Source organism: Topomyia yanbarensis, unplaced genomic scaffold, assembly GCF_030247195.1.
Source record: "Topomyia yanbarensis strain Yona2022 unplaced genomic scaffold, ASM3024719v1 HiC_scaffold_4, whole genome shotgun sequence".
Classification (NCBI taxonomy): Eukaryota; Metazoa; Arthropoda; class Insecta; order Diptera; family Culicidae; genus Topomyia; species Topomyia yanbarensis.
The window spans coordinates 1258068-1280559 of NW_026683602.1; the positions used below are offsets into that span (position 1 = coordinate 1258068).

The window sequence follows — 22492 nt, forward strand, 5'->3', positions numbered from 1 at the left end:
CCTACCCTAGCTGAGAACCTGACTCAGTCAAGCAAAAACGCCATAAGTTTCATAACATTTTTATTTAATTCTCATTTTGGTTCCGGAGCTTTTCCGCAGTAGATACCAAGAAAGTGTTCAGACTGAAAGCGCAATCAGCACTAACGGGTTGCCACATTCACAGATTTTCAGGGTGTCGACTCATTTCTGAAAATGAAATTCCCTGATTTTCCAGGTTTTTCCAGACCTTTTTAAAAAATTTCCAGAGTGCTCAAACAAATCAAATTAAATTCACATTTTTCAATGTTTATCGTCTGAGCTTACACCATTTTTGCATTTTTAATTAGTTTTAAGCCTTTTGTATCTTCCATTTCAATTAAACCACTTTTGGTCTTTTAACTGCCATGTAATTTAAATATTTCCAAATCTAAACAAGTTTCATCCTCTAAAATTTTGAATAAAAATATGTTTTCTAGAGGCCTGATTGTGACGAATCTTGGATCAATGCATTGCATACTCATCGTGGTGCTTATGGGAATCACAGACCAACAGACATAACACTCGAAAACAATGCTTCGCCTAATATAACGGTTATTTTAAATATAGTTTTGGTTGGGGCTGTGGTCGTACTTGCGATAAGGCCGCCTCTGGCATATGCACAAGTAAGCTGAGGATAGACCACTAGTGAAAAATTGTTACCAGGCCCGAGGGATGACCGACAAGCAAATGAGTGTATGGGACCGTGTAAAAAGGAGGAGCTAGTGTTCTGGAAAAATTAGCGGATTGACATTTTAGGGATGAATTTCCTCATAATGTTATGTATTTTAGTCTGTGTGGAAATGATGATGAGTCTGGGATCTTCCGTTAACCTTCTGGCAGTCGCGCTGGTGCACTGAGTGCACGCTGCTTTGAAAAGCTAGCAAATTGTCTTTGGGCAACTGCGGCTGCTCATTCAGTGGGCCATATGCGCGGCACCGTTTTAACAAACTCTATCATATTCCAAATACCCTTGAAGGTGGTCGTAACCCATTCTTACGTCAATTTTCAATGTAAAGTTTGTACGCGACAAAATATGGAAACCTAAAAACACATAGATCTCTTGATGTATTCAACCAAAAATGAAATATTTTTCACAAATATGGACGTATGTCTTTTTTATCTAAAAATACATAATTCGTTGACATGTTAAATGCGCTTTCAAAAATGGGTAGAAAGAAATGCGTATTAGAAATAATATGTGCGGTCCAAACGGAAATCAAAAGATATCTCATTGGAATAGTTCTAAAAAGCTTGGCTAATCGGCAAGCTCTGTTCACATTGTTTCCAAAACGTCTGATACTCGATTGCCATCAGCTACATATAAAAGAAATGCAAAATACAATCTTAAGAAACGACCAAATGGATTCGATAGTGAGACAAACATTCTGTTCGTACACTAATAAAATAATAATAAAATAAAAACGTCAAATGTGTTTGTGCATAATTCGAAGCATCATCAAGGAACGAAGTCATTGAAGGTATTGATTATTTCGAATTATAGTGATAGGCAGAATATGAGGGCTAAACACTTCTTCGAAAATTGTAACGTGGATATTCTACCAATGTTTTCTGTGTGGCAATGGATTACAAAACTTGGACGTAGAAGACTTCAACCAAGCTTCATGGCATGTAACGAAATGAAGTATTAAAGTAATTCTGAACGATAGAGAAGTCTAAGTTTCTCAAGAAATAATTGGGTAAGCAGGTCTTCTGCAACAGTGGGTGAACCAGTAAAAACTTCATACCAACAGGAAGGTATCGCAGAATATGTACTAAGAAGATTGTTTACAGAAACGGTTTAATCACTTCTGTGCAGTAATAATCCGCTTTTTATGTTCTGGTTAGATTTGGATTCTTCTTTTTACCTTCCGGAAGTCATGCTAGTGCACTGAGTGCACGCTGCTCTGAAAATCTAGCGAAATCGTCTGAGCGCACCAGCGGCTGCTCGTTCAGTGGGCCATTTGCGCGACTTCTGGAGGGTTAATAATGATTGCGTTGTTGATACAAAATCATCCAGCACTTTTTCACAACTTTAAAATAGGGACATAATTCAAGAAAATGTCGAATAATCACAAAAACAAATTATAGAAACCGGTTTTTGATAAGTTTACTTGTGATTTGAGACAAACAGTATTTTAGTCTCTCATTTGCCTGCCATTTCCCACCAGTTCGTCATTTCAGAAATTAAGTACCTTCTAAACTGCCGTTGAGATCGTATTCGTCCCATGTTCTATGAGATTCCCTCTATACATAAGACAATTATGCGTTGAACGGCAGTGAAAAGGTCAGTTGGAAATTCTATCTTGGAATAAATTAAATACAAACAATAAATAAATAAAGCGATTTTTAATGCAATCTGGCAATAGCAGCACGTTGTGAGATGAGTGAAGCTTCGCAGCAAAAGGGAGGCGAACTTCGGTTAAATACACTATTTGTTGATTTTAAATATTGTCGTATCCGCCCGTCTGTTAGAGGAAGGTGATATTGAAACTGGAGCTTGCGAAAGTCATCTTCATACAGTTCTGTTATATACGGAAACCCATATCGAAAACGTTGAATTTTTAAGCGGAGTTGAGTGTTTAACCGTTAGGTAATGACATAGTACGCGAGTACCTTTCCAGATTTCATTTAAAATTACAATTTGCTTTCCATAACTAGAACCTGAAACTTGGTGACATCATAGTACATCACTAGGCATAAATTTTAGTGAGATAAAATTGAAGATGTAGTAAATGGGCCTGAGGGGAACGTTTTGCTCGTTTCTACCGCATAGCAGACTGACAGGGTAATGGTTATTACAATTATAATTTTAAACTTATTCAAATATTTGTAGATGGTTTGGAATAAGGAAGTCATCTACTTTTTTAAACCTGCTATAAGGAATCGTATGAGATTTTGTTTCCGGACAACCGGTCCTGGAGGTGTGTCCCAGCTTTGAAATACTATTTGTAAATTTCAAAGAATCCTAGCAATATGGATGTCAAAATTCTTGGGTTTGCCACAGAGATTGTTAACAATCGTCATGGGACTATCTGATAATTTGACCCCGGAGCGGTCTTCACAACTTTATTTAGTTGCTTAATAATTCTGTCTGTCAGTGAGCGCAGCAGACAAATGACTTCAGCTGCAGACAAAAAAAACAGTATGAAAGCTGTGCGTTACCTAATGCCGCTATGGACTAGCACTTAACGCGAGTGGAATTGAGTTCCCAAGTAACCAATAAGCATTATAACGTAGCCTAATATCTGCTTTAGATCCACATAGAAAGCTGTCCTAAAAAGCCGTGAAGCCCTAAATACTTATTTAATGCCGATATTATGCCAGAAAAGGCGAAATATAGTGCTATTACTGTGCGGAGATTGACAGCTCGTTTCTGCAGTACTAATGCTATTGTATAGCAATAGCGTACAAATGTCAAATTTGAAAGCCTTATATTGGCACTACTAATGCTATTAAAAAGCTTCAGTTGGTTGTCATTGTCCGCCATGGTTTTAAAACCATTTCTTATGTTTCCTTTCGGTATGATGAGCAAAAAGGAAAAAAATTAAAATAAAATATTCTATTTAAAACCGTATTTGACTCTGTTTTAATGCATTGTAATGAATATCCTTAATGGGTTTTCGTTCTCACATAATATGAATGTTTACGAAAATTACCTTTAGTAAGTCTCGAACTGAGGTACCTTGCTTCGTCCTTCACGGTAAGTGCGCTGCGTTTGCTTCCTGGACTATATTGCATATGTTTGATTGAAATGAAATATGCCGAATATAATCTTCAAGAAGAGTTGCATAACAAATAATCCCACAGCATTACAATAGCATTGTATCAGCTTTTTATATGCTCTATAATGGCATTAAATGCACTTGTAAAGATTACATGCTTTAAAGATCCTTGAAGCATGTACGCGTTATATCAGCTTTATATACGCATATAGAGCAAGCTATAATGCTATATGTCGGCTGTGCAGTTATGCATTATTGATGCTAATAAAGAGCTTTATTGCGTTGTTAATGCTGTAATGGAGTTTCAATGCAACATTAGTGCAAATGTATAGCCAATATAGTGCAATGGCTTAATGCTTATGGTTACTTGGGTTGCGCTTAGAATTTACTCGATGGCTAGTACTTGAGTGAACTTGAATAAAACAAGTTTACACCGTTGAGAATTAGTTGATTACAAACCCCAAAATTAGTCATATAAGCAAAAAATTAAGCTGCCGCAAAACAAGAGATCAGCTACAATGCGATATACTGTTATACGGTCATGAAGACTTATTTCAAGAATCGGGAACTTTTTTAAAGAATTTATTGCTTTATTATTTTGGAAATGCAACTAGATTATCAACAATATGTTCGATTTAATAGGCATAATTACTCTACCACTCTGTATCTCTAACATTATTGACCCATCTTTTTCGTCTACAATTTGTAAACATAAAAAATACCCACGGTTCGGCCAAGCTAATGCATTGAGCCGTGTCAAAGTAAACGGCCTGTGCACACCAAGCGTACTTATATGTATTTACCTTACAGAGTCAGAAGAATCACAACAAGGCCGTCGATAAATCAATTTGGCATCCGTATTAAATATTATATATGAGTCAGTCCACGTCAGATTTACAACCAAATTTTTTTGCAATTTATGAGTTTGTAAAATTTCGAATTTTATTGAATTGAATATTTTTCAATCACTGATAACTCAGAAACTATTCAATTTGTATGTATGTATGTTGGTAGCCACCATCCTAGCTCGAGTCTTGCTCTGCATGCGGCTCCACTTAACAGTACGCTCAAATTTCGTTACAATTCTGCATTCAGCATACCACTGTATGAAAGGCCAAAAGAGGGGTAGCGGACCCGTAGGCAATTACACCTACTCAGTATCCGCTGGAATCAAAGAATCTTCTACTCAAAAAATATTCAATTTGTATAAAAAATATTAAATAACAAAAGTTGCCTTTTCGCATGAGCTCACCGAAATTGTTTTCGCAATGCATATTTGTTTTTGCTATGTAATTTATGTATTCTGCAAATACTAGAAGCAAATTTTTTTTAAGTTGAGTCAAAAACATTTTGGTATTATTTTTTTTAAATCATTTATAATTATATTGCGAAGATTCGGTAGAAATTTCGGAATGGATCTCCAAGTACTTCACGAGATAATACAATTATAACAGGTCTGTCACCGGTCGTTTAGTGTAAAATTGGCTTGTTTTCAGTTTATACTGTAATATCTCGCATAGTATTCTGATATCCACTCCAGATTTTTTCACAAAAAAGAATTCTTAATATTTAAAATCGGCCCAACTTTAAAAAAATCAATTTGTTTATAATAATTGCAGATTTCATAGGTTATATAACAAAAAATATTTTTTATGTTTTTTTTCGGTAAGCTCATGCAAAAACAACTTTTTGTAAATAATTTTTTTTCCATGCATCAAATACTTTCCGAGTTATCAGTGATTGAAAAATGTTCCATTTTATAAACTTCAAAAGTTAAAAATCTAATAAGTTGAAAAAAGTATCATATTCAGCCAAAACAAAAAAATACGTGTCAACTATTTTTAGCTAAAGAATGCAAGAAAAAAACCTGTTTTAATCCACCTAGAGGTGCAATTGTGCCTTTCTCATTTCTCCAAACTATGATTTAATAGCTGGTTCGTACAATATAACATTATGGAAATGTCTTTCATTTTTATTACACTTGGTAAGTATATATATAAGAGCACCTTTTTGCATTCATCGCGGTATCGGTTTGAATCGGAGTTTTCTATGTGATCGCACTCCACAACCCGTAACTCCGGAGCTGGAAGTCGGATGGAGATGTAATTTAATATCAGTTTCCGGGGACGCAACACCTTTCATTTGAGACTAAGTTGATCAAATCGGTCTAGCCATTTTCGAGAAACCAATATAACCGTTATTCTGAATTTGGATGCTTCCGGATCCGTCGATGTTGGCCAGTGTGGCCAAAGGGACTTTGAATGACTGTTGGTGACCTAGATCTACAAATTGAACAGTTGTGTTTACATTTTGGAAAAAAATCACCTTTTTACATTCATCGCAGAATTCGTTAGATTCGGGATTTTCTGCGTGATCGTACGTATCACCCTGTAATTCAGGAACCAGAACTCGGATCCACACAAAATTCAACAGCAGCTGATGGACCTTTCATTTAAAATCAAGTTTGTCAAAATTGGTTCAGAAAATTCCGAGAAGCCGATGTGGACAAATCAACAAATTTTGTTTTGTAACCATACTCTTCAACTCGTAATCCAGAACAAGATGTCGGTTGAAAATGAAATTCAATAGCAACCTATGGGAATATTATACCTTTCATTTGAATCTTAGTTTGTAAAAATCGGTTCAGCCATCTCCGAGAAACCGATGTGGACATTTTGTTAACAAATCCGCACATACACACACATACATACATACATACATATATACATACATACATACATACATACATACATACACACATAAATACACACAGATATTTTGCGATCTCGGCGAACTGAGTCGAATGTTATATGAGACTCGGCCCTCCGGGCCTCGGTTGGAAAGTGGGTTTTTGGAGCAATTGCATAACCTTTCTATATGAGAAAGGCAAACGAATAATATTTAATTAGCTTAATTAGCATGAGTTCAATGTTATCTTCATGTGATTATATTATGAAATGTTGGTGGAATGGGTTTGAAAGTGGAGGGAATGGGGGGTTAGTAGAGTGGGAGTGGAGGATGCGTCAGAAATCCTTCATCTTATTTCGGTATACGGGGTGGATGAAGGAAATGCGGGCGTGAGGGTGGTCCAAGGGGAGGGGAGTGATGAAGGAGGGAGGTGTAAGGGCAAGGAGGGGGGGAGGGGCGGCGACGCAATACTCAACTGCATATTTTGCCTTCCATTTGAGACTTGGTTTGAGAAAATCGGTTCAGTCATCACCGAAGAACCGATGTGGCTTTAATTGTGGAATATGCCCGGACTTCCGGAATCGTCGATAGTGGACAATATATTCAAAGAATGTTTGATTGGCAATCAGTCAATCATCTACATCTGCGATTAGAAGTAATTTGGTGACCATTTCAATAGCTTTTAGCCTCTGAGGCATTACGATTGTACCGATTTATATGGGAAATTCCAGTGTATCCTTACTAACACCCCTGTAACTCCGGGAGCAAGAGTCAGAACCGAGTGAAATTCAGCAGCAGTCAATGGCATTACTGTGTCTTTCATTTGAAATCAAGCTTGTAAAAATCGGTAGAGAAATCGTTGGGGAATGGGTGTGATATTAGCTTTGGAACTTGGCGGGTTCCCCGGGGGCGTCATGAACCGTCATAGGTGGCCAATGCGGTCAAAGCTGCTTTGATTGATCATTAGTGATCAAGACCCGCAAACTAGAGTAATGTTACATCAATTTTAATATGTTTTACATCATTTGAACATCATGGTGGTACCAGTTTATATGGGAATTTGCTGTGTGACCGCACTCTTCAACCCGTAACTCCGGAACCGGAAGTCGGATCAACAAAAAATTCAACAGCAGCTTATGGGAGCGTTATACCTTTCAGATGAAACTAAGTTTGCAAAAATCGGTTCAGCCATCTCTGAGAAAATTGTGTGAGTTTAAATGACACACACACACATACACACACACATACATACACACACAGACATTTGCCGATCTTGACGAACTGAATCGAATGGTGTATGACACTCGGCCCTCCGGGCCTCGGTTAAAAAGTCGATTTTGACAGTGATTGCATAGCCTTTCTTTATATGAGAAAGGCAAAAAAAATCGAAGGAATTCAAATTTTGGTTGTAAATCTGACGGGGAATGACCCATACAACCATTGATGTGAGAAGTTGTAATTATGAGATAGATCAAATATTGTTATTCTCCCTAGTATAAAATGTGTTGAGGGGAGTAAGTGCGTTCAACTAAATATTTGAGCCAATACTTTCCAGTCGCATTTATAAAAAAATATTAACACCAGGTCGAAATTTTTCCCTGATTTGATTACAAATTCCCTGAAAATTCCAGGTTTTTCCAGGTCAAATAGAATTCCCTGAAATTCCCTGATTTTCCAAGTTTTTTCCAGGAATCGCCACCCTGGATTTTTCTGTATCATCAGTTTTTTTTAACCGATGGCACATTTTCGGCTATTTTATGGAAGTTTTACATATTTTGTTGTAAATATTCCGATATTTTACAGGTTTGTCGAATATTTCTCATTTTTTCTGATCTAGATATCGCAAATGGTAAAAGTATTTCTTGAACTGAAACACACATTTCAAATTGGCATTCCAGCTTTCCAGGCTCATTCGTATACGATTTGCAATCCGCCTGGCAACCGAATGTTAGCATGCTTTTCCTTCCACTTCACTACCATCATCTTTATCTCTCGCGCTGTGCAGCATGGAAGCACGCAGTCGCAGTACTATACCAGTGCCGGCAATCGCTAGCACAACCGAGCGCCGGCTGGTCGAGTACTTCGACCGACCGACGAGAAAGCATACTTACCTGGCATAGGGGTTACCGTGATCAAAAAGGCGGTTCCCCCAGGGTGAGGCCCTTCCATTGCACTACGGTTGGGTTGACCCCTGCGATTATCCCTCATGTGGATAACTCGTATGCGCAATTTTTGGTAGTCGGGACGTGCGTACGCGCACATCCCGATCCATTATCTTTGATAAAAAGAAATCGAATTGAAAGTAGTAATCAGGTCTTACCATTACAATATTCACATATTTTTCTGTAATTTCACAGCACAGCTTTTTTTTACAATTTTTGATCCCAGATTCTTTTTCACAGATGTCAGATTTTGATAAAAACTTTACCGATTTTTGGAAATGTTGTTTTCACAGATTTTTTGAAAATTTAACACAGATTTTCGGTTTGAGTCATCACAGATGGCAAAAAGATTTTTTTGGCCGAAAAACATTTCAATGTGGCATCCCTGATGCCATATTCATTTCACAATTTTTTTCATGGATGACAGATTTTTGGCATTTTTATGAAAATTTTATGAAACTGGAAATATTTCGATTTTTAGCAAATTTTTTGAAAGCTTAACGCTTATTTTCCGATCTTTTTTTCTACTTCAAGCATCACCGATGGTTAAAAGAATTTTTTGACTGAAACACAGATTTCAATGGCGCATCCTTGGTAGTAAAGCGGAACAGGGATACCATATTCAAAAAAAAATTAATTGATGCCATAAATAAAATTCAAAATTATTATTTCTCCTTAGTGGAGAGCAATTTTGGTAAAAACTATTTTTTCTCCATTAAGAAGAAATTTGTTGAAAGCCATCTTTGCGCGCAAAGAGCGGATAACCTATAAGTAAAATAGTTAAGGAATTTACGTTTCGACTTTGTGTCATCAGAATCCGACACTAACTTAGTGAGTGACAGGTATCCGGCGCTAGCTTCGCCCTGTCACTAAGTTAGTGTCGGATTCTGATGAGACAAAATCGAAACGCAAATTCCATAATTAAGTACGATTCACACGATACATCAGGCTTCCGTCACCGGTACGGAACGTCAAGATTAGTTACATGCAATTAAATGGAAGCATTCACACACAACATCAATGACACGGAACGTTTTGACGTACGGCACGTTTGAACGGGCACAAGGGAAAAGTATTAAACTTATCCTGACGGAGCGGTGACGTTCCGTTGACGGAAGCGGATGTATCGTCTGAATCGTCCTTTAATCAAAACCCATGATACGCCCTTTCGCAAAGACCAGCTTCCATAACATAACAAGAGAAAGCCTCTCACTTGTATGCTCGCTACTTTCTCTCTGGTATCGCTGTGATGCCTCTCAACGTCGTGCGGAGACTCAATTCATGAATGAAAACTGTTCGCCGCAAATGAGTGAAAAGAATGGGATGTGCAAGGCACAGGATAAGCGAAACCGACTCGTTCGTGCTGTGGTTAAGTGCCGCCTCAGTCAGTAGTTCACTCAGTCAGTCAGTGAATCGGAGTCGGTTCCGAGCTACAGACGCGTTGAGACGCTGCCGGTAAAATTGTCTGTGCTGCGAAACTGCGCGTGATTGTTTGCAAGTTTTTTGAAAGTGTGAACAATTGCATTTGCTGGAAGGTATTTACGCAAGTAGTTCTACGGAAACGCATCCTTTGATTGATAAATTGTGGCGGTTGGGGAATTGCGGGATCTGTGTTGTTTCAATGCCTACTGTTTTTCTTTGAGGTCATAAATTGGTGAGGGCCCTAAAAGGCCTGTGAGTGAAAACGATCTTCGAGCTTCAATGTAGCGTGGAAGAATGTAAACATTGTCCAGCAGAGATGCATTTTTTATGCAAAAGAGTGGTTTACTAATTTGAAACCTCGATTACAATTTCGATTTCAACAAAAACGCGCGTCATAAGCGAATAGTGAGAGAAGTGCAAGTGCTATTTGTCATACTCCTTCATAATGCAATCAGCTTTAGAGAGACACAGTTACAGGTTATAAGATCCATTCGATTAGAGGACAGCAAAAATGAAAGTTGTCACTCTTACCAGTTCAGATTTCATATAGTCGCGACTATTGTTCGTGAAACAATGTCTCATTTATATAGCTTGTTTTTAACACATACGAATGCGGAAGCTTACAACAAAAGTTGATCTTTGGCCTAAGCTGCTTGCTAATCAGTCGGACTATATAACCATACAGACTTGCGAATAAAGTAGCATAGTGATAATCACTCTCATCTGTGGTCTGGCAGAAGCCGCAAGTGAATTGAATTGGCACGCTTGATAGGGACGGACGATTCGATTTTCAACGAAGTGCGGAATGTGAGACAAGATTGATTGATGATTCATTACATCGCATTTGTTTTCTTTTGCCCGCCTGTTGATAAAGTTGCGATCGGTTGTTTTCACCAGTACAAAAAGATCAGTAAGTAACTGAGACAACAGTGCTGTGCGTGCGAGACGAGAATCGTGCCTCTTCACACGGCCTCCTCGATTTCGACCTAGATGCAACGTGAAGTTTACAACCTACGAAGAAAAGCTCCATTTCCAGTACCTACTTAATATTTAAACTTTCCATAAAGACCGACCCGCTAGCCTATAAAAGCAAGAATTCGTTTTAAAATGTACCTGGCGTTTCCCGTTATTTCCAAAACAACACTTGTCAACGGCTTTCCCTCTTTCAGCAGATAATAAAAAACAGCGCAGAGCTCACAAAGGGTTGAAAGACCGAACCGGGCAGCAAAAAAAAAAAAAAACAAACAGCAACGCGTGCTACCGACACATTGAGTGAAAGAAACCGGTTCGACGAAGCCCGAAAACAAAACTGCACAAACCATGACCTTGGTCAAAGCAACCGGCTGTTCGCCGGTGTCCACCAGTATTGGCCTACTTATACTACTGCTGCTAGTCGCTAATCAACCGAACCACGCAAGAGCAGCAGTAGCAAACTCAGCAACCGGCGGAAGTGGCGAAAGTATCCTAGATAACCTCATATCCGGACTGATGTCAACGGCAGAAACTGCCAAAAGCTACCTGGACATCGGTGGCTTTAGCGGTGACCGTGAAGTGAGAGACCAGCAGGCAGGACCACCGGCATCGATGGAAGCGGAAGTGACAACCGGTTCGTTTTTCGGACACACTACTTCGACGGCCGGTGGTAACACCGTCAGCTCGACAGTAGCCTCCTCCTCGATGACAATCGATGGACAGACGCCCTTCTGGAATCCGTTCAACTGGCTGAAACCGCGGGCCGTTTCGATTCCGTACAACCCGGACACGGATCTAAGCACGGTGAGTTTATTTTGCTCGGCAATCTAGGTTCCGTTTCGTGTCTTTACAGTACATTGAAATATTTGATGTTTAAAATGCGTACCGCCCTTCCCTCAAGTCGAAAAGTCGTTCATTTGCACCCAAATTTCCCGTGAAAACCATTTATTTCGCTCCAAATTAAACGTCAAGACGGCTCAATACTAAAGGGTAAAACAGAATGCTTCGCCACGGCGGAGCGTCGGAATCCCGGTTTGAGAAGGCTGTCAAACCATATAAAGCTTCCCAAAGCAGGCGAGGCGATGATGTCATGACAGCATTGAAATTTTTCAAATAGGGCCTAACGCGACGCAGCGTGACGAAGCATTCTGTTTGACCCTCTCGACCCGGCTGAATTCAGCCATTCTTCTATGATCGATGGCAGCATGTTTGAAAGTGAAGCTGCTTTCTTTGTACGTTTTTCACAAACCGAGCAGGCTGTGAAAAACAACGGTTCGCGAACGAGATCTAACCATCTGATGACTGGTGCGTAGCAGATGGTGAAGAAGAGAGAGAGAGAGAGAGAGAGAGAGAGAGAGAGAGAGAGAGAGAGAGAGAGAGAGAGAGAGAGAGAGAGAGAGAGAGTGAAAAAGAGTAAGCGATAGGGGAGGTGCAAATATGCGGGGAAACCCGGCAAGTCTGCGTCTGCTGCCTGATGTCTGCAGACAGTGCTGTGTACATACTGGCGGGAAACCGAACACGCCATGCGTCGAAATCAGAACAGTAAGGTTGCGAAAAATAATGGCTGGAAAAAGAAGTTCTCCCTTTATTTATCAGAATTTTGGTGCTGCGTGGAACCTTTTTGAAAGCCAGTGTTGCCACAATCAGATTTTTCTATAAAATTAAGTTTTTTTACCGTTTGCTCGGTAGATTATTTGTCAAGACTCATATATCGTTTTCGTTTTTATATGTCGTTACACCGGTGTAGTATAATGTCATTTTCGATTGAGAACCTAGAAACTAACCCAGGTTAGTTGTTTTAAACAAACGTTTCTAATGAAACTGAGTTTGGTTCTCGCAAAACAGCGGTGGTTGAGCGAACCCGAAATATGTTTCAGGTTAGAACTCAACCTGGTTTTCAGTTCAGTTGCGCATACCCTAGGCTCGAAACTGGCTTTAAATAAACGGTTTAACACCATTTAGATCTAAAACTAAGTTTCTCCCTCAAGCAAAAACGACATAAAAAAGATTGATTACACTTAAGCTTGAATGATCGGTGTTGTGCTACGTTTAAACCGAGAACGCCAATAGGAAGCATTTAGTTTTCTTTAGTAAATTCCATTTTTTTTATTAGATCGCTCTATAGAATGTTGAAACGGCAGCACTGCCGAAGGCTGCTGTTGTCGCCGTTCTGCTAATGTAAAAAGGGACGACGAAAGTTTTTTACCCGCGGCGTGATGATAGGGGGCAAAATTCGTCTCGTTACGGATCGCTAGCGTAGAACGTCGCACCGAACAGTACAGGGTTCGGCGACCTTTGACTCGTTAGCTTTGCGCAGTGGCGATATCGTAACCAATGAGGTACAACCGAGGTGCGATTATTGCTAGTTGAAAACTAATACCAATACCCCGCCTTGAGGACGTGAAATACCGTCCGCTATGGCAATTTTTGGCAGCCCCGCGAGGGGACTCTTATCGTAAAAAAAATATAAACTATACGGAAACAAAAAACTACCTAAAATTGAGTTCCTTTGACTCAATCTCGTGGTATCGTGGGGGAACTTAAAATTAGGTAAACCGTGTTGAAGGTGTTTCCATTTAACCACGGCAAAAATTACAACTCATTGATAGGTTTTTAATACTTAAATTTAAGTTGAATTTACCTAATTTTGAGTATACCCCAAACAACTCAAAAGTACCTTCCTCCACGGAAGACCTCGACTGAGTCGAATCTCTCGTTTTGTTTTAGACAACACTAATAAGTGCGAAAGCGACGCACAACTCAAAAGTAAGTTAAAAGAACTTATGCTGCAGGTTGTTTTATTTAACCGTGAGTTGTTCTGGTACAGGGTCGAACAGAACATTAACTACCCGGTGTGAAGTTTGCAGTCGTGGATTGCTCTAATAGAGGTGATAATGTTGTCGAGACAATTTTAAATTAGGCTTGACGCAGCATTTGGTTTAACCTTTCAGAGAAGTAATTTGTGAACTCTTTGTATCGAGTAATTCGAAGAATGATCAACATTTTACCATAGACTAACAGATATAACACTCAAAAACAATGCTTGGCCCGTTATATTTAATATATTTTCATTGGGACTGGGGTCGCATATGCGGTGATAGCACCACTGACATGTACAAGGATGCGGGGGATATACCATTAGAGCAATTACTCCCAAGCCTGAGGGATAACCCAATATTTGGGACCGTACATAAAAGGTGGAGCGCTAGTGTTTTGGGATAATTGGCGGATCGATATTTTTGGAGGAATTTTCTTATTGTGTTATGTCTGTGACTTTACTTCGGAGAAAAGTTTTAAATGTCCCAGTCTTGACATTTACATGTTGTCATGCGAGCTGTCGTAAAGAGAAAATAGTAGAAAAACATCACGCTAAGTAGTAGGGCTGCCAGAATCAAAATATATTGGATGGACCGATAGAAGTTTGAGTGTTTTCTTTTTTTCGAATGTCATCCTACTGGAACTGTAGAGCTAGTGTCTCGAAAGAGCTCCCCGTCAGTTTCACTCGCTACAATTGCAGATGCGACAGGCAATGGCCCCACTAGAACACTACCTTCGGTAAACTGCAGCGTGCCATGATTCTGAATTTGATATTTATTATGGTTCAGATATGTGCAGGCGTACTTCACAATGGCGTGTATCATCATGAAGGGCTCGAACGTTTGTAAGTTAACGTTCTCAATCGCGTGTGCGTTTGTATGTCGCGTGTGCTAGCGTGTATGTAACTCGCGTGGGTAAATTTGATTTTATAACCTTGTGGCGCCATTCGCATATTCGCGTGTGTTCTTGACTGATCGCGCGAATCGTGACTCTGATGCTTAATTTTCAGTGTAGGGTTCAGATACTAGAAGAAAGTTGCTCCGTATCACTACAGTTCCTGGTCATGTAACCGTGGAATGTTGTCTAGTGAATATGAGCGTCATTTTTCTGATTAGTCGTCCAACTGAAGGCATGAGTCTAGGCTGCTAGGGCCGAAGGTAGACACCTCCGGACGCGGGACGTGACAGATTCATGAACGCGCAACGCGGTGAGTGAAACCGCATTTGTAAATGTTAAAACGTTCGTTTAATTACCGAGGTGTTTTAGTGTTGCACTTGTTTGCCATCAAGTGTTTTGTCGTGATAAACGACTTACGTTTCAACACGGGGGCCCCTTTAAAAAAAATTCCATAAAAAAGTGTAAGTGTTTAGAACGTTTAGATTTGTTTGTTGCATAGAATGCAACTTCTTCGTCATTTTGTCGAAAATATGCTAAGCAATATTGTATTATATTTTGGAGCATGGAGTATGAATGGCATGCACTGATAACATAAAAAAGGTTTTTGAAAATCTTTGGAAAACTACGGAAGAGGTCAAAATTTCCAGCCCATCTCGGTCAGAGCCGTCAACGAGGTGTACCAACCGAACAATTAAATGATGAAAAATTTTAAATATAGGCCCGCTATACAGATTTGTTTGTATCATCATTCGTATTGAGCTGTTTGAAGTGAACGGAGCCCTCATAGAAGGGTTATACAATACCGAAGAAATATTTGTGAGTGGTATACGGGTGGAGCATTGCGATTGAATTAGTTTGTGTAGTTACGCACTACTAGTAGAGGCCATTATCTTCATTTCTGATGATTGGAAATTAGCATACACACGAAAAAATAAACAATTTTCAAACATCCGGCCGAAGCTCGTTCCTGAATGGTTCCCGTTAGTTTCATGCATCGGCTGAAAATTTCAAACAGAAGTAGCTGCTATAAAACTTTGTCAGATGTCCTCACTTTGGGGCACTACTTATCAATACAGGGAGAGAAGACGATTTTTAGGATGCGACCGCCTTCGAGGACTGACTGCATTGTTTGATTTGTGCAGTTCCGTGCTGGTAACCGCGGCTAACTGGAACAAATATCTTCCACCTAGAGAATATTTTCTTTGGTAAACAAATTAACCCTTATCAGAGCGAAAGAATTAAATTTGAAAATCTTTAATTTACCCCCCCCCCCCCCCTTAATTTTATTTCCGATAGGTAGAATGTAGTAAAACTGACCGAAGTTCGTTCATGATTGTGATTTTTGTCGAATGCTACTATTCAACCTTGACCCTCTTTTCAGGAGATTGCTTATGGACATCGGGAGAAGAGACGATTACACCCAGTTTTTTTTACGCGGGGGATACGTACCGCGAAAAAATCGCGTTAATTATAGCGTAAAAAACCCTGTTAGAATATTTTTTGAATTTTTTTTGCACGGATTTCGCAAAAATATTCCTTTTGAATGCAAAAGATTTAAACTTGTTCCTGAAAAAAATCTAGGTCCTTTTAAATGCAAAAGACTTAGAAGATTTTCGGAAAGATGGAAGAGAAGGGTCTAGAAGACCGCTTATGGCCTGCACCTCAACAATATGGGTATTTTCGGAATGGCCTTGACGAGTAACTGCCAGAAACCTATGTTTGACGCCATTTTGAAATCCAAGATGACCACTTTCGGTCAAGCGAAATTCTCTATAACCCTATCATTATGGATATTTTCGGAATGGTCTTGACCAGCAGGTGCCAGAAATTGATTTTTGACGCCATTTTGAAATCCAAGGTAGCGGCTTCTAGTTTAGCGAAATTCGCTATAAGGGATCATTCATAACTTTTTTTAGACATTTGTTGCGTAATAGGGGATAGGACGATAGATATTTGTGACAATTCGTTACATGGGGAGAGGGGGAGGGGGGCAATTTTGTGCAATTTTTGCGTTACGTAATTTATGAATGGTCCCTAACCCAATCAATACGGGTGTTTTCGGAAGTCTTGACGAGTAGGAGACAAAGGTCGATGTTTGCTACGCGAAATCCGTGTAAAAAACCTCGCAAAAAACCGCGTAAAAACCGAGTGTATTAGGATGTGGCCGCCTCTGTGGGCTGTCTGCATTATTTAGTGGACACAGATTCGTGCTAGCAATTTTCTTTTAATTAATCAATTTCGAACGATTCTGAACTGAAACGCAACCATACACTATCTTTTGTAATAAGGCATTAAGAATAAAATTTCACTCACCAGACATTCCAGAATTTCGGCGACGTGCTTAAATGCTAAACTAATATTTCTTCAAAACTAGACAGTTTTAGTTATTTGCCCCTGTGAACCGGCGAGCAGCCTACCATGTCGCAAACCTAATTGGATCATAACCGACCAACTTTAGTGAAGAATGTTTCATAAGTAGCTTACCTGCAAAAAGAAAAGAAAAATAAATTGCTAACGATCAGTTGAAAAGATGTTATAAACACTTGTCAATTAGTCAGAAAACTGACTAATGCCCAGCTGCAGCTGCTGGATGTTTTTAATTATTCGTAATCTTCTGCATGACAGGTCATCTGGTTCAAACTAACATAAACGTATGATTCATTGTAAATGGTCAGTGCAAAAACTCACATTCTTTCGTCCGATAAGATTCCATATTCGGTCAAAGTTTTTATTCCGAACAAAGAAAGTTGGCGAAAGCTAACAAAACAAAATCATAGTCGCAAAATAATCTTTGTCTGACAAGGCACAATCACAATGTACGAAAATAAACTATATTGGAGTGGGTTGGGAGTACGGGAAATCGCACTAAGTAAACAGAAGACGCCAGGAGAAGGCTGTGTGAAAGGGCTCCGGGACAAGGCCACTCGTTCTGGAAACTCGGTGGCTCTTTTACTGTGGGCGTCATCCATGGTAGTTATGGGTGGCTGACCCACCCACAAGCCAATAACGAAATAACCATCGTAATAAGCTCACTTGCTGGACGAACGGTTGTATATAGATATGCACAGCAAACGGTTGTGAAGGATGCAGGAAATTGTGGCGATAAATTTTCATAACGCTTTTCCGGCCTTCTTTGATTTGTTAGTTCTTTTCTTTTCTACGAACTGGAGCTGGGTTGTGGATATATGGTACTAACAATAGCAAGATTGTAAACAATGAACTGTTTCTCAAGCTGAACCAATCCAAACACTGCACTCAGGACAGCAAGCCATGCATTTTAAATGTATGTTATCGATTTAGTTATTTTACAGCCTTTCCTTCTTGTGTGAAGGGCTGTTTATGCTACCTTTCAGAACAAAGCAATAAGAATAATGTTACTCTGTACGTGTTTTGAGGCATGGTACATGCTACTTTTCACACCATACAGCTACTGCTCATACGCCGGCAACGGTTTCGTGTTCTGGAAACATAACCAGACACGTTACTAGGTGTACTTGATCTTGCACAAATTATAACCGTTAATTAGTGCTAAGAAGTGAAAAACAGGACCACATACCTCTTGGTTCGGTTATGGCCCAATTAAAAAGCATTTGAATGTCAAATTGACAATTTTAAGATTTGTTAGCCGACTTCGAAGAAATGATCCAACCAGCGAATTATGAATATAGCCTGCATATGTTTTCAATTATTTCTAAAACAATTCTTGAAAGACCCACCCTCCAGTAATCAAAACAGCTAACTTAATAATTCGAAAGCACGCAAGCACATTTTTCCTGTCACCTAATAATATAGCTCACGTCAAGGCCACGACCATTTCAAACTACAACTGGCTACAACTAATGTACCCTTTTCACTTCCCCTTCCCACAGCCGGAAATAGCAGTCCGTCACGGGTACAACGCGGAATCCCACACACTCAAAACGGTCGATGGATACCTGCTGACGCTGCATCGAATCCCATGCGGTCGGACTGGCTGTGCGAGCAGTGGCAAAGGTACCGGTCAGCCCGTCTTTCTGCAGCATGGTCTGCTGTCCAGTTCGGCCGATTGGCTGCTGAGTGGACCGGAGAAGGCACTGGCCTTCATCCTAGCCGATGCTGGGTACGATGTGTGGCTGGGGAATGCCCGCGGGAATACCTACTCCCGGAAGCACGTATCCATGAGTAGCGACGAGACGGCATTCTGGGATTTTAGCTGGCATGAGATGGCACTTTTTGACATTCCAGCTGAGATTGACTTTGTTTACGCTATGCGAGGTAAGAGAGTATCTGATGAAAAACACATAAAAAATAAATTGTTACGAATTATTTCAGAGTTGGAACATAATGCCACCGATCGGAATCTGCTCTACGTGGGTCACTCGATGGGAACTACTATGGCCTTCGTGCTGCTTGCCAGTCGACCGGAGTACAACGATCGTATTGAGGCCGTGTTCGCAATGGCCCCCGTTGCCTTCATGGGACACGTCAAAAGTCCAATTCGGTTGCTAGCTCCGTTCTCCAACGACATCGAGGTAATTAGAAACCCGAATCTCTTTCAAATGCCACTGCTAAAACACATGATAACCGCATCCATCTTTCCACTCACCCTCTCGATCTATCATCATCGTCGCTCATCCCTGAAGATACCACTAGATCAGTTTCCCAGTCTTCATATTCCCAATTGGGTAGACGGGTTCGCCAACGATATCCTCAAGCGGCTATCGTTGCGTCTGTTGGTGAGTTCGTTTCTGCAATAATAGAACAAAAAAAACCTTCGCTCTCCCACACTTTCTCCCACCTCCACGCTGGTGACTCGGTTGACAGCCTTACCCTCCCCTTCTGTAAACAAAACCAAAAATAAAAAGTAACCGCTCACTTGGATCACAATCCTGTAACTTAGATGCCACTGCTGCTAACGGAAGAGAACCTAACGTCCGCTAGGGTGTTTTGTAGAGGGATCAAACTAAAACAAATTATTTACTCCTGCCATGCTACGATCAATCCACTTCCTGCTCTTACAGTTTAAATCATATCTCTTTATTCCCCCCGTCCCAGATGATCCTGAAATTCTTCGGTAGCAACGAGTTCATGCCGCAGAACAAAATCATCCGCTACCTGGCCAAGTACGGTTGCGAGTTGACGGAGGCGGAAAAGTACATCTGTGAGAACACCGTCTTCGTGCTGTGCGGCTTCGACAAGGAGCAATACAACGCCACCCTGATGCCGGTCATCTTCGGTCACACGCCGGCCGGGACGTCAACCAAGACGGTGGTTCACTATGCCCAGGAAATTCACGAACACGGCAATTTTCAACAGTTCGACTACGGCGAGGCGGAGAACCAACGACGCTACGGACAGTCGAAGCCTCCGAGTTACGATCTGGATAGTATCACGACACCGATCGCACTGTTCTACGCCAACAATGACTGGCTGGCCGGTCCGATGGATGTGGCCAATCTGTTCAGTCGGTTGACACGCACCTCGATCGGGATGTTTCGGGTACCGAATGATAACTTTAACCACGTTGACTTTCTGTGGGGTAACGACGCACCGGAGGTGGTCTACAAGCAGCTGGTTATGCTGATGCAGAGGTATAAGTGATCGGCGCGGTTCGGGTGAGCGTGTCGTCACTGTAATGCTTTGCGCAGGATTTTTTCTTTGATTGAGCATTTTATTTCTATTGAAACAAAACGATAAGCGCTTTATTATTGTTATATTCTAATCTGTAGGGAAAATAAACGAATAGGAAGAATTAAAAGCCATCAGATTTGTTTAGCTAAAACTATTCGAAAGTCATTGCTCTAAGTTGATGTTATTTAAAACTGAATAAACTAACTTAAATGTCTCTTGTTTGAATCATTTGTGATCTTAGATTTAAAAATAACAGAATTAGACCCTAAAGCGTAGAATATCGTCGTTTGTCTAAATCATACTATTGCCATAACTGCTGCATTTACTTGTTATAACAGAACTCAATAATCCGTATCCTTAGCAATTTATTGATAGTCTATAGATAGGATATGGATTGGGCAATTCTTCAAAATTGTTTTCATACATATTTACTGAGTTGATGAAAGTATTGTTAAATCCACAATAATTTCCGTCCATAAAGGAATCTCCCAAATGCACTCAATCTGTTCGAACCAAATGCATATCTATACCTAGATATTTTCATCGAACAAATAACATCGATCTGCTGAATTAACTCACGATTTCGAATAGCTAAGATGATTTGTCAATCGCAGCATCTAAAGCAAGCTAACATCTTGCGCTTTTAGCAGGACCCACCCAAACTAAAAATACTGATTCTTTTGTAAGTGGAAAACTATGAATATATTTAAACTAGTGACCCTGGGCAATGCCAGTCGAAGGCCATATAATAAACCCGAACTGTAAACTATTGAAAATATATTAATTTACATTGGAAATTCCCATTTATGTGCAAATAATATTTGAAAATAAATTTTCCCGCCGTTTCAATTTTTTCGTTATTTATTGAATTTATAAAAACCAAGAACTTGGTTTTACTCTTGTCGTATTCGGCGTCGTGTTGCATGTTGTTCGTCGCTATAAAGTTCTTCGAACAACCTATTACACGCTATCAGCACTACGTTACGAGTATGATGTAGTTGGATGTGGGGCACTTCCGTACGATTACGCTCCATTTTGACCTTTATAAACTGTTTCACCGCGCGCACTGTAGTTGTGATTGGAGTTGCGTAAAGCCGATCGATAGATTTTATTTGTTGCCGTTATTTTTTCGAAATTGTTTGTCTTCTGTAAAAATAATTCAGCGCTTCCAGATATTCCCCGCTATGTACCGTTGCGATATTCTCAAAGCATATTGGCTCCTAAAACCTAGAATCGCGCGCGAACTCTAGCACAATTTGGAATCGAACCCCTTACTTTTAACAATCTCCCTCCTCCCGTGACACTTATGGGCTGCACAGTAGTATATACGGTTTCTTTCAAAAACAAGTATCGGACTAACATTCCTTCCCTTTCCTACTGCGATCTATATTCGGGCCCGGCAGGTGTCGCCACAACTTTGTGGGGGTTGAGCTGGAACCATCATCACCAACCAGGAGTAGTAACCAAGGGAGGTCACATAGTCTCACGCTATACTCGGCAGTAAATCAATGATACGCCGTCTTTTTTCCGCGGTTCGTGTATAATCTTTCTTCGTAGCACAACCCGTCAGCCGGTTGCATGCATATTGAAGCTGTTAGCGTTGCCAAAAGTACGAATTTAAGCTGGAGTTGTACAAATTTACCAATATTCTGCTTCCTCATCTCGTACAGATCAGAGGTCCGAAATCGCACCGCCTGTGACTAGCACGCAAACAAACAAGTAAACTATAGAATAGCCGCCAGCTGCGAGTGAAATGAGTGAACCACAAAAAAAAATTCGCCCATTACGGGAGAACATAATCGCGATTAATTTTTACAGACCCACCCGTCTTAGACGTACAGTGCGCGAGGTGGAACTGTTGATCACGTTAAAAATGGAACCTGAGTTTACAGAAGTGTCCCACATACAAATACATCATACGAGACAAGCTATACTAATAATGAGAAAGCTTAGTGATGAAAATCATGCAACACGACGTCGAATATAAAAATGTCACAACCAAGATTCTCGAGTATATGGACTTTGATCTGACGGAACTTCGCCTGCACGATTTATCACCTTGTTTTTAAAGATTTCATACCGACTTGAACCTTCGTTCGAACCGGTCACAAATCTTGATAGCTCCTAGATTACCTAGTTTTTCAACAGCAACAATCTTTCTTAAGGCTACCTATATTTTCGCTC

The 22492-nt window shown here is 40.1% G+C and overlaps 1 protein-coding gene and 2 non-coding genes across 5 annotated transcripts; all 3 read left to right on the top strand.

The window, feature by feature from the left end:
- The first annotated feature begins 8531 nt into the window (after nt 1–8531).
- Nucleotides 8532–8695, top strand: LOC131695505 (U1 spliceosomal RNA). The gene has a single exon (XR_009306647.1). It is a non-coding gene; the product is annotated as a U1 spliceosomal RNA (small nuclear RNA).
- Nucleotides 8696–9997: 1302 nt separating this feature from the next.
- LOC131695379 (lipase 3-like) lies at nt 9998–20435 on the top strand. 3 transcript variants are annotated; one of them, XM_058983850.1, is made up of 6 exons: nt 9998–10125; nt 11182–11788; nt 18568–18952; nt 19010–19209; nt 19321–19413; nt 19733–20435. In XM_058983850.1, exons 2-6 carry the CDS (start codon nt 11333–11335, stop codon nt 20276–20278), a joined length of 1680 nt encoding a protein of 559 aa, XP_058839833.1. In that variant the 5' UTR covers nt 9998–10125; nt 11182–11332; the 3' UTR covers nt 20279–20435. The 3 variants fall into 3 exon arrangements, with proteins under 3 accessions (XP_058839833.1, XP_058839834.1, XP_058839835.1); XM_058983851.1 differs by having other exon boundaries at nt 10003–10125; nt 11185–11788; XM_058983852.1 differs by lacking the exons at nt 9998–10125; nt 19321–19413 and having other exon boundaries at nt 11185–11788.
- Nucleotides 13290–13430, top strand: LOC131695506 (U4 spliceosomal RNA). Its single transcript, XR_009306648.1, has one exon. It is a non-coding gene; the product is annotated as a U4 spliceosomal RNA (small nuclear RNA).
- Nucleotides 20436–22492: the final 2057 nt, after the last annotated feature.